Source organism: Bufo bufo, chromosome 2 (assembly GCF_905171765.1).
Source record: "Bufo bufo chromosome 2, aBufBuf1.1, whole genome shotgun sequence".
In the NCBI taxonomy this organism is placed as follows: domain Eukaryota; kingdom Metazoa; phylum Chordata; class Amphibia; order Anura; family Bufonidae; genus Bufo; species Bufo bufo.
The window spans coordinates 470,802,895-470,816,130 of NC_053390.1; the positions used below are offsets into that span (position 1 = coordinate 470,802,895).

Consider the following 13,236-nt stretch of genomic DNA (forward strand, 5'->3'; position numbering starts at 1 on the left):
ATTCTGTTGCAGAAATGTTTTACAATCTCATACATTTTGCTCCGATTGTACAGCTGCAGCCGAGCTAAACTTGATGGTTAACACTTTAAGTAAACAATAGCAAGAATATGTTAATTGACTTTTTCAATGGCTTTTGTCACGAGATTTCCTGACACCGTTCTGCTACAGTATAATTGCCACGTGTGGCTGTATCATAACTGCATCCTTTTCTGTTGGATACAGTTATGCAAAAGCCAATACTTCATACACAGTATCTGCATTGGCCATTACCGCTAATAACCAGCATTGTTATTACCTGGCACAAGCAGCCACCTGAATTTGGGCAACGTTATGGCCTTCATAATAAAAATCTTACGAGGGGTCTCAGACCTTACTTAAGAGCACACTACAGTAGATCACTTTATCCAGCTATCTGTATTATCTGCTGCTGTAGTACCTGACTTTTACCCGATTCTACAAAGCAATAATAATTGGCCTTACTGCTTCATAATGTCCTAGAAGTAACTATTCCAGTGTATTCCTCCACAGTGAAAGGAAGTCGTTCTATCTGTAGTGATTTTTTGCCATTTTGTGAGATGGTTGTGTAGTAGTCACTTTGCTCTTTCCCGTTTAAGACCGCTTGCTCTAGTTTCTCCTCTTAGTCTGTAGATTTTGCTCCTTTGCTGTGTTGTAGGATTCTTTCCTCCTCCAAATGATCATATTACTTAGCACTGTGCTGTGACATTCCCTCCTGTTGGCTATATAGCACAATGCGCCTTTATTCCTTCTTCACCCTACGTTACAAATCTCCATTGTCACTGCATGCCAGATTAAAGTAAACTTATTGCGTGCGTATACATGTACACTATAAAATACAATTGGTGGTTTAAAAGGGAATCCGTCTCCAGTTGAATGCTACCCTTACTGAGGGCAGTATAAAATGATGACAGATACCCTTAGCAAAATCCTGGGTCATGTATTTGAATTTGACTACTCTATGGCGTGTCCTGTGTATTAAAGGAGGAATGATTTAAAATGGCCACCAGCAACCTGTGCAGCACTGGTTGCCTCCACTTGCAGAGCTGCCTAGGGCTGTGAGGATGTGGGGCCTCACCATGTACTACGCTCTGGCAATTACATATACCACATATTGATGAGTTTTCCTGTCAGCCTGCTCAGCTGTGGTGGTATATTGTAGGCAGTATCACATCATTACCATCTATTGTAGAGCAGTGTAGTGAGGCCCACCCCCCAAACCTCCCCAACGCAGCTTTGCAAGTGGTGGGAACCAGTCCTGCTCACATTCTAGGACAGACCTGAGAACAGAGCTGTTCGATACAGATATTAGTTTTAATGGCTTGGTTAAAGTAAGTGGCCCAAATGCTGCTTCCCGTTTAAGTGAATGGAAGGCAGTTTGTAGTCATTTTATTGTGCTGATTCTGATGTAGAAATGTGCCAAAATCAGCACTAAAAAACTCTGTAGGCCCCAATCACAACACAGAGTACTGCAAAGAATGAAAGCTGTGCTGTGATTGACTGCTATGGGTAACAAGACACTATCATAAATCTCCCAATGTATTCTATTGAATTATTAGTATAGTTAAGTGTATATCTGGATGATATTTTTAATGCCTGGCATTCATGCCTAGGAGAAACTGCTATTAATTATTATTAACCTTTTGTTAACTTACTGATAAAATTCAGTCGCTAAGTGTTTAATTTTAATAGTTTCTGTGTTTTGTGGAGCTCCTTTGGCTAAAGAGATGAAATTCATGTTTATAACCTCGATGATAAAATAACTGCTTCAATATATAATATGAGAATTTAAAGTACAATTTAGAGTATAATGTTATTCATATGGTATTGTTACATTTGTTGTGTCTTAACACAGTAATAAATGGTTAACTTTTTTTTCTTTTCCTTTGTTTCACTCTTTTTTAACAGAAACTTTTGGTAAGTTGGTAAATAAACCATAGACCCAACTAAAGCAAATACGCCCTGAACTAATTCTAACAAGCTTTGACAATGCATGCTTTGCCTACAATACTAACACCCTAAATGGCTGCACTACAAAAGCAAGACAACCCCTTCTAACTAACATAATAACACTTAACACGTGTTGATCTACTCCTTCCCCTATTAACTCTGAAATTGCCCATTTACTGAATTGTGTAGAAAACATTGCCACATATTGGTGAAATTTCTTCCTCTTGTTTGGGATGGGAGATTTCATAATTAAGTAGTATAACTTCTACTTTGCTTTCTAACCCCTTTTTTCAATGTGAGTTAAAAAATATTAGCTAGATTTAAAAACCACTGTCACACGTGTCACCAAAAATGTTGTAAGGATTCCAATTAATGGACCTGAGTTGTAAAAACAATACATGTAGTCTTGCATTAGTATTTGACCCCTGGAAAACCAGTTGAGGACAAAATAATGTACCTTCAAGTTAAAAGGGTTACAACTAATACTTGGGGTTTATATTTGTATAAAATATAAATACTCTTTGTACTTGACTGGCAGGCTCTGTAAGTCTGTCCACAGCAGCTGTCATCACTGAAATGTGAGGAGGGTGGGGGTTTGAAAGACTGCCAGTTCAATGCTCCCACTACAGAATGTTTCTGCATATCCCTGTTTTATTTTGTCTTTTCCCACGCTGCCTCATGCTGATTGTCTTCTAGTACTCACTATCCCGTATAGCTGTCACAAGTTAGAACATAACTGCTATTTATTATAACGGTTGTCTAAAAGAAAACTTATTATTGATATACTTTTGTTAAGGTACTTTGTGTTTCCATTTAAGCTAGGGTGACATAAGAGTTCAACGGGCGGTCCTGCACACTGATTGACAGCTATTTTTGTATGCACATAAAGGGAAGGCTGCCACTCACTGAATAGGATCACCCACATTGGCCTACTAAGGATAGAAGGTGCAGGGATTTAAATGCATAAATTGCAAGTTGAAAGTGAATCTTTTCTTACTATACTATATAACAATCAGCTTAGATAATTCTGCTCTGTATCATAATGCCTGCAGATTGCATTGCATTTTCATTGAGAAAGTTTCAGTTTAATACATTAGCATCAGTGTAGTTAAAGCCCTGTGGTGGTCATGGTTTGACTCTTCAGGGAAGATGTTGTCACGCCCGTGTGTGGGAGGGAGACACCACACCGGACGAGGAAGGAGAGGGAACAATGAACAAGGCCTGAAAGCAAGGGAAGAAAGAAGGACACCTCCTAATCAAATCCCTAGTCACAGTCCTGACTGGCTATCAGTATGAATAGACCCCAAAGGTAGGTCAGTTCATACGAAGGGGTACCTAGAGTCCTAACTCATCCTATGGCGATAGTGACAGGACTGAGACTACCTGTTCCTCCAGAAAAGGATGACCAGGAGTCCCCCTCAGGCCTACAACAAAGGGCAGGGGAAAAACAACTAACAGATAAACCAAAACAAAATGCAAAAGGGAAAGGAAACGCTTAACTTTCCAGTTGCTATGGTAGCAATAGGAACTCAGCAGAGAACCAAACACCAGCAGACAACGGATACCACTGAAGCTATAAACCGCACAGCATTGTGGGAGAAGCAACTATAAATAAGGAAAGTTAAATGACCACAATGACCAGCGGACGAAGAAGGAGAGGGAACAATGAACAAGGCCTGAAAGCAAGGGAAAAAAGAAGGACACCTCCTAATCAAATCCCTAGTCACAGTCCTGACTGGCTATCAGTATGAATAGACCCCAAAGGTAGGTCAGTTCATACAAAGGGGTACCTAGAGTCCTAACTCATCCTATGGCGATAGTGACAGGACTGAGACTACCTGTTCCTCCAGAAAGGAAGGATGACCAGGAGTCCTCCTCAGGCCTACAACAAAGGGCAGGGGAAAAACAACTAACAGATAAACCAAAACAAAATGCAAAAGGGAAAGGAAACGCTTAACTTTCCAGTTGCTATGGTAGCAACAGGAACTCAGCAGAAAACCAAACACCAGCAGACCACGGATCCCACTAAAGCTATAAACCGCACAGCATTGTGGGAGAAGCAACTATAAATAAGGAAAGTTAAATGACCACAATAGCAACACCTGGAGGTTAGAGGTGTAGCCAGTATCAGAAACAACACAGACGTCTATTGATCCACAAGGAAACCTGTCAGATCAAAGCACGTGTTGCGAGTCTCGCAGATCTTCTGTCATCCACTGTCGCGGGGACGTCCTTATGTCTCGATACGTCCGTGACAGATGTGGCCCACTGCTTTTTTGGGGATATTTAGTATTATGTGGTGTCTATTTAGATGAATGCTCTCCATGTAGTTAATTGACAGCTCAAATCTATTGATCAATTTAAGAGGACATACCCATATTTTCACCCAGGCAGCCCCACTAAAATGCCTTTGCCCTGCGCTGAATCCCGCAGGGCAAAGGCATTTTATGGAGTTCCGTTGACGTACTGGGCTTTCCATAGGGGACTGCCAGGAGGAGGCTTCTGCCCAGCAGTGAGCCCGGTGACGTCACCGGCACTGATAGGCAGACTTTAGCACTACCCTAGCCTGTAAAACAGGTAGGGCAGCTCTAAAGCCGGCCCATCAGAGCCTGCTGGGTGGAAGCGTCCGTATGTATCGGTACGTCCGTGACAGTATTTCCCCCTTTTACGGTTGACCTCCGGGCACCCAGGACCAACCTTATCCAGGTGAGACCTGTGAAAAGCTTTCACCAAAAGACTGGCATTCATGTCAGATGCCGGTATCCACATCCTTTCCTCCATAACCCTTCCAGTGAACAAGATACTGAAGAGATCTACGAAGGACACGAGAATCAATAATCTTGGTAATCTTGAATTCCAAACTACTATCTACCATGACAGGAGCGGGTGGCAAAGAATACAGCTCCAAAGGTTCCACATATCTCTTCAACAAAGATTTATGAAAAACATTATGTATTTTTATAGCCCGAGGAAGTTCCAAACGAAAAGCTACAGGATTATTAATGGCACTGATCTTATATGGACCAATAAATCTTGGACCCAACTTCCAAAAAGGTCCCTTCAACTTAATATTTTTTGTGGACAGTCACACAAAATCACCCGCTCTTAGGTCCGGACCATTCATACGTTTCCTGTCAGCCACGTGTTTTTACTTGTTGCCCATATACATCAAGTTATTTTGAATTCTCCGCCATATGGATGATAATGACGACGAAAAATGTTCATTCTCGGGGATACCAGAAGTATCTGAACCAGAAAATGTGCCAAACTGTGAGTAAAACCCATATGCCCCAAAAAACGGCGACTTCCTAGTGGACTCTTGTCCACGATTATTTATGGCAAACTCTGCCAGGGACAAAAATGAGGACCACTCCTCCTTGTTCTCAGAGAGAAAACATCTTAAGTAAGTCTCCAGACTGATTAGTGTGCTCCGTCTGTCCGTTCGACTAAGGATGAAAAGCCGAAGAAAAAGGCAGTTGTACCTCCAGCCTAGTACAGAATGCCTTCCAGAATCTGGACACAAACTGAGTCCCCCGATCTGAGACCACGTCAGAGGGAATGCCATGAAGTTTCAGAATGTTGTCAACAAACATTTGTGCAAGTGTTTTTGCATTAGGTAGGCCAGGTAATGCAATAAAATGCACCATTTTACTAAAACGATCAACATCCACCAGAATAACTGTCTTTCCTGACGAATTAGGCAGATCCGTGATAAAAGCCATAGATAAGTAGGTCCATGGTCTGGACGAGATGGGTAACGGAAGTAGAGATCCGGAAGGCCGAGTATGTGTCACCTTAGCGTGTCCACATGTACCACAGGCCAATACATAGTCCTCAACACACTTGCGCAACCCCGGCCACCAGAATCTACGAGAGATGAGGTCGGCAGTGGATCTACTCCCAGGGTGTCCCGTAAGAACCGTGCAGTGATGTTCCTTAAACACCTTGTGCCGCAATTCTGCTGGCACAAACAATTCCCTAGAGGGGCAAGAATCTTGTGTGTCTCCCTGAGCCTCTAATACTTTCACTTCTAGGTCAGGGTATAGAGCAGATATCACCACCCCTTCCGCCAGTATAGGACTCGGATTTTCTAAATCACTACCTCCAGGAAAACTATGTGACAAGGCATCCGGCCTTGACGTGCTTAACCCCTGGACGATAAGTGACAGTGAAATTGAATCTGGTAAAAAACAACGACCATCTAGCCTGCCTCAGGTTCAGTCGTTTAGGTGACTTCAGGTAGGCCAGATTTTTGCGATCAGTGAACACAGTGATTGGATGAATCGCCTCTTCAAACCAATTATGCCATTCCTCAAAAGCCAACTTAATGGCCAGCAACTCTCTGTTACCCACATCGTAATTTCTCTCTGTGGCAGAGTTGTTGTTTTTTTGTGAAAAAGGGACATGGACGCCATTTACCTGGTGATGTGCCCTGCGATAAAAATGCTCCTACCCCCACCTCAGACGCGTCCACTTCCACAATGAAAGGTTGTGAAACATCCGGCTGCACCAATATAGGGACAGAAGCGAAGCACTCCTTAGGGTACTTTCACACTAGCGTTATTCTTTTCCGGTATTGAGTTCCGTCCTAGGGGCGGGACGTCTGTATGTCTCGATACGTCCGTGACTGATGTGGCCCACTGCTTTTTTGGGGATATTTAGTATTATGTGGTATCTATTTAGATGAATGCTCTCCATGTAGTTAATTGACAGCTGAAAGCTATTGATCTATTTAAGAGGACATACCCATATTTTCACCCAGGCAGCTCCACTAAAATGCCTTTGCCCTGCGCTGAATCCCGCAGGGCAAAGGCATTTTATGGAGTTCCGGTGACGTACTGGTCTTTCCATAGGGACTGACAGGAGGAGGCTTCTGCCCAGCAGTGAGCCCGGGACGTCACTGGCACTGATAGGTGGGCTTTAGCACTACCCTAGCCCGTAAAAGAGGTAGGGCAGCTCTAAAGCCGGCCCATCAGAGCCTGCTGGGTGGAAGCCTCCGCCTAGCAGTGTGCCAAAGTAAACAAACAAGCTCTTGCCCTGTGCGATTCTGGGCTCATTTCACAGAGGCCGGGGGGAGTGAAAATGCGGGTATGTCCGGGTTCAGCTATGAACCTGGAAAACCTCTTTAAGCTGATTTATGAATGAATCAAAGTTTAACTAAGGCTACTTTCACACTGATGTGTCTGGGTTCGCTTGTGAGATCCGTTTCAGGGCTGTCACAAGTGGCCCAAAACGGATCAGTTAAGCCCCAATGCATTCTGAATGGATAAGGATCCATTCAGAATGCATCAATTTGGCTGCGTTTGGTCTCCGATGCGCTTTTTTGACGGTCACTAAAACGCAGCTTGCAGCGTTTTTGTGACCGTCTGACTGTGCAGAGCTTAACAGATCTGTCTATACTTACAATGTAAGTCAATGGGGACGGATCCGTTTTTCACTGACACAAATGGTGCAATTGAAAACTGATCCGTCCCCCATTGACTTTCAATGTAAGTCAAGACGGATCCGTTTTGACTTCGACTTTTTTTTTTAATGAATAATGCAAACTGATCCGTTATTAATGGATACAAGCGTTTGCATTATTCGTGAAAGTAGCCTAAGTTGGTCATAAATCAGCTTAAAGGAAATGTGTCATCAGAAAATGACCTATTGTTTAAATCATGTTTTTATGTTTAACATATTTTTTAAGAATTGTTGGTGATGTTATTTTTAATTTTCCATGTCAATATCAATTTTTAAAGGGAACCTGTCATCAACTTTATGCTGACCTCACTGAGGGCAGAATAAAATAGTGGCAGAAATGCTGATTTCAGCGGTGTGTCATTCATGAGCTAAAAGTAAGTAAGTGGTTGCTGAGAACCAGCATTATAATCATTACAGCATAGACCTTGAAAAGAGTCAAATCTACTTGAGAAGAGTCATGGTTATTCATAATCTACTGTGCTCCCCGCCCATCTGCTGATGATTGGCAGTTCTCTCCTAGAGAGAAAGGGAGAAAACTAGGTAGAAGCCTGTCAGTCATCAGCAGGTGGACAGGGAGAGCAGGAATTCATGAATAACCAGGACTCTTCTCAGGTGGCTGTGACTCTTTTCCAGGCCCAGTCTGCAATGATTGTGATGTTGGTTCTCGGCAACCACTTACTTTTAACTTTTAAATGACAGACCGCTGAAATCAACTCACCTGTCTCTACTTTATGCCGCCGTTAGTATGGGCAGCATAAAGTTGCTGACAGGTTCCCTTTAAACAAAAAATATAAAATCCTGCAGTTTTCAGAATGGCCACTAAACCTAATTAGGCACCACTTCTTGGTCTGTACAGATCACCTTACTGCAGTTTTCCTGCTTATCTGTACACAGGGGTGATATCAGTACAGGCAGGATCCACCATTCACAATAGGTGATTGTCACAGCTTATCTATTCTTTCCTTGTACAATGACCTCTGCACAGGTCACAGAGCATGCCTAGAAAACTCTCCCATATAAGTCAATAGGGTCCCCATCTGTTCATTGTGTGTATGGACCATGGGGTTGCTGTAAAGCAATTTTCTTAAAGCTTTCTAAAGGCTGTTAAGAACAGTGTTCAGGAAACAGAATAAATAAATCTGCAATCAGAAAATAAAAACTGATTAGAAAAATAGGATATGTGTCACTATCTGTTTTTAACTGGCAGAAAACATTTTTAGTGACACATTTCCTTTAATAGGTCATTCACAAGAGGTCAGAGGGGCACTGGAGAACGAGCAATCTGTTGGATTTTCTACAGCTGCCTGTGTAATATACATACATACTTTCTGTAGAAGCAGAAGACATGCTCAATAAAAGGTCTGTGAGGCCATTTTGTCTTTAGCGGTGAGGAGAGACTGATTTTAGCAATGAGCACTCTGATCCCCACCAATAAAAACCTTTGACATGTCACCATGACATTTCAAAGGTTTTGGCATTGGGCACTTACTCTTTAAAAAATGTCTAATGTTTTCAATTGTTTTGCTGTTTTTAGTTCTGACAGCTAGTAGATTATACTGTGTAGTCTATAGTAATGTTGTCATGTGGTTTAGGCCTCATGCACACGGACGTTTTTTTTTGCGGTCCGCAAAACGGATTTCCGTTGTTCCGTGATCTGTGACCGTTTTTTCGTCCGTGGGTCTTCCTTGATTTTTGGAGGATCCACGGACATGAAAAAAAAAGTTGTTTTGGTGTCCGCCTGGCCGTGCGGAGCCAAACGGATCCGTCCTGACTTACAATGCAAGTCAATTGGGACGGATCCGTTTGACGTTGACACAATATGGTGCAATTGCAAACGGATCCGTCCCCATTGACTTTCGGAGTTTTCTCCAATCCGATGGTATATTTTAACTTGAAGCGTCCCCATCACCATGAGAACGCCTCTATGTTAGAATATACCATCAGATTTGAGTTAGATCGTGAAACTCGGATCCGACAGTATATTCTAACACAGAGGCGTTCCCATGGTGATGGGGGCGCTTCAGGTTAGAATATACTAAAAGAACTGTGTACATGACTTCCCCCTGCTGCCTGGCAGGTGCTGTCAGGCAGCAGGGGGCAGACCCCCCCTCCCTCCCCCCCCCTGTATTTAACTCATTGGTGGCCAGTGCGGCCGGCCCCCCCTCCCTCCCTTGTATTTAACACATTGGTGGCCAGTGCGGCCGGCCCCCCCTCCCTCCCTTGTATTTAACACATTGGTGGCCAGTGCGGCCGGCCCCCCCTCCCTCCCTTATATTTAACACATTGGTGGCTACTGCAGTCCTGGCTGCCATGGTTACTTAGCAATTTTAGAAGCATTATACTTACCTGCGATGTCTGTGACCGGACGGGCGCTCCTCCTACTGGTAAGTGAAAGGTCTGTGCTATAAGCAATGCACCGCATAGACCCTTCACTTATCAGTAGGAGGAGCGCCCGGCCGGTCACAGACATCGCAGGTAAGTATAATGCTTCTAAAATTGCTAAGTAACCATGGCAGCTAGGACTGCAGTAGCGTCTTGGCTGCCATGGTAACCGATCGGAGCCCCAGCGATTAAACTGGGACTCCGATCGGAACTCTCCGCTGCCACCAATGATGGGGGGTCGGTCATTTTAATTAGGTGGGGGAGGAACGCCTCTGTGTTAGAATATACTGTCGGATCTGAGTTTTCACGAAGTGAAAAATCAGATCTAAAAAGCTTGTATGCTGACGGATCAGTGGATCCGTCTGTTAAAGTAGCCTACGGACAAGGATGACGGACGCGGATGGCAATCTTGTGTGCATCCGTGTTTTTTCACGGACCCATTGACTTGAATGGGTCCGTGAACCGTTGTCCGGCAAAAAAATAGGACAGGTCATATTTTTTTGACGGACAGGAAACACGGATCACGGATGCGGCTGCAAAACGGTGCATTTTCCGAAAAAACTGAAAACGGAACAATGGTCGCGGATGCACACAACGGTCGTGTGCATGAGGCCTTATTAGTGGAAAATTCCTGCTCACCACCAGTCTCCTTTGAGAACTATAGCTCTTCAGCCATCAATGCCATTAAAGCAAGCTAAATATGTGAAGCCTTTAAAATTATTTTTAGCATTTTTATTTTGTTAAGTTGAAAAAGTAAAGTGCTGTATTGCTCATATACTGGTAAATTATTTGCACAGAATTACTATGTACCCTTTCTAGGCGACTGATTTAGCTTTCGTGCTGCATCTGACTGGTTACCCCCAGCTGTTAGTGGACTCTCTTTATCATGGACTATGCTTTTTTTTTTGTTTTACTTTTATTTTGCATTTTCATTATAATAATTAATACTGCCAGCAGCACATTGGATTTAAAGAAGGAATTACACAAATTGTAAACAAATTGATCTTCTGAGTGAGGCAAAAGGGCCCTATAATAGTGCAAGAGTACCTAATGAACATTCATTTGAGCAACAAAGAAAACCAGAAGGAACAAGAGGAAAAAATGGTGAGAAAGATGGGGAAAACTAGTAAAGGCTCATTCACACGTCCGTGTCCGTGCTCAAATCCGTGAGCAAGTGGTCAGTGATGCATCCATGAAACTGTCCGTGAAGGATTTGTGTTTGGTCCGTGTGTCAGTTTTTTGCTGTCCGTGTTTCACTGACACTGAACAGCTAAAAAATTATTTTCAAAGCATCTCTTCTTAATGATCCGTGAAACACGGATGCAACACGGATGGCATCCGTGGTTTTTACGGACCCATAGACTATAATGGGTGTGAGGGATCCTGGAACACGGACCAAGATAGGACATGCATCTGTGCTGAAAACACGGACCCACGGACCGTGCTAAAACACTGATGTGTGAATACAAATGAATGGGGACGTGTGCTGTCTGCGGAGATCACGTACAACACATGTATGTGTAAGGCCTAGTTCACACGAACGTTTTTTTTGCGGGTGTACGGGCCGTTTTTTTGTGTTCCGTAAACGGTCCGTATACGGAACCATTCATTTCAATGGTTCCGCAAAAAAAACGGAATGTGTTCCGTATGCATTCCGTTTCCGTTTTTCCGTTCCGTTGAAAGATAGAACATGTCCTATATTTGGCCGTAAATCACGATCCGTGGCTCCATTAAAGTCAATGGGTCCGCAAAAAAAACGGAACACATACGGAAATGCATCCGTATGTCTTCCGTATCCGTTCCGTTTTTTCTGAACCATCTATTGAAAATGTTATGGCCAGCCCAATTTTTTCAATGTAATTACTGTATACTGTATATGCCATACGGAAAAACAGAACGGAAAAACGGAAAGGAAACGGAAACACAACGGAACTCAAAAACAGAACAACGGATCCGTGAAAAACGGACCGCAAAAAACTATAAAAGCCATACGTTCGTGTGAACTAGGCCTAAGGCTTCATGCACACGAACGTTGTTTGTTTCCATGTCCGTTCCGTTTTTTTTGCGGATAGGATGTGGACTCATTCATCTCAATGGGTCCGCAAAAAACGCGGACAGCACACAGTTGTGCTGTCCGCATCAGTATGTCCATTCCGTTGCCCCGCAGGTCCTATTTTTTCCTAGTTTGTGGACAAGGATAGGCATTATTACAATGGATCCGCAAAAAAAAAACGGCCCCGCAAAAAAGATAGAGCATGTCCTATTCTTGTTCACGGTTGCGAACAATAATAGGCATTCTCTATATAGCGCCGGCCATGTGCGGTCCGCAAAATGCGGAACGCACACGACCGGTATCTGTGTTTTGCGGATCCGCAATTTGCAGACCGCAAAACACTTACAGTCGTGTGAATGCTCCCTAAGGCAAACATGCACACGACCGTGCCGTTTTTTGCAGTCCGCAAACAGCGGATCCGCAAAAACCGAAAGCCACCCGTGTGCCTTCCGCAATTTGCAGAACGGGCGGCCCATTGTAGACATGCCTATTCTTGTCCGCAAAACGGACAAGAAAAGGACATGCTATATTTTTTTGCCGGGGCCTCGGAACGGAGCGAAGGATGCGGACAGCACATGGTGTGTTGTCCGCATCTTTTGCGGCCCCATTGAAGTGAATGGGTCTGCATCCGAGCCGCAAGAACTGTGGCTCTGATGCGGACCCGAACTACGGTCGTGTGCATGAGGCCAAACACTGACGTGAGAATGAGGCTTAAGACAGGAGAAAAAAAGGGTTAATAGAAGGAATCGCCTCACCAGCAGAACATAATCAATCAGGAGATGCAGAGAGATGCCAGAATTCCAGAGAGTCTTAGAATGCTATCCATTGATGCCAGGATTTTAGAAACTTTCATGTGTACCTGTTTGTGTAACTGTAGTTGGGAAGGAATTGTTTCCCCTAAAGTGAGGAAAATTGGATTCTACCTCACAGTTTTTTTTTGCCTTCCTCTGGATCAACTTGCAGGATGACAGGCCGAACTGGATGGACAGATGTCTTCTTTCAGCCTATGTTACTATGTGAAGCAGTGACATCCTCCACCCTCATGATCTCTTGTATTTTGTAAAACCACAATGAAATCACCAGCTGTGTCCAGAGGGCTGGAGAGTGGAATGTCACAAAGATGCAATTAAAACATTGCAAGGGATTTCGGTAGAGAGGGATGCTTTACGTTAGATGTCATGTACTAGAATTCTCACCAGAATCTTGCAAGTTTTGAGCAATACCAAAAGATATTCATGGTCATACCCAGTTCTGCTCTGCATCTCTAACACAGTGAAGAGACCGAGGACACAACAGGACATTGAAACTCGCCTCTTGCTACCTGACAGCAGTAAATGATTTCTTTTTCAAAGTGTAAATATGGTTATTTTGTC

The 13,236-nt window shown here is 43.5% G+C and overlaps 1 protein-coding gene across 16 annotated transcripts in view; it reads left to right on the plus strand.

Moving 5' to 3' along the window:
- Window positions 1–13,236, plus strand: part of PTPRS (protein tyrosine phosphatase receptor type S) — a 600,160-nt gene that overhangs the window by 175,184 nt on the left and 411,740 nt on the right. For 10 of the 16 annotated variants that reach the window (XM_040417715.1, XM_040417713.1, XM_040417721.1 and 7 more), the window contains exon 6: window positions 1,924–1,932. The exons of the other annotated variants lie outside the window; for them this stretch is intronic. In XM_040417715.1, coding sequence (XP_040273649.1) covers window positions 1,924–1,932 — 9 coding nt within the window. The remainder of the gene's footprint in view (window positions 1–1,923; window positions 1,933–13,236) is intronic. 16 annotated transcript variants of the gene reach the window in all.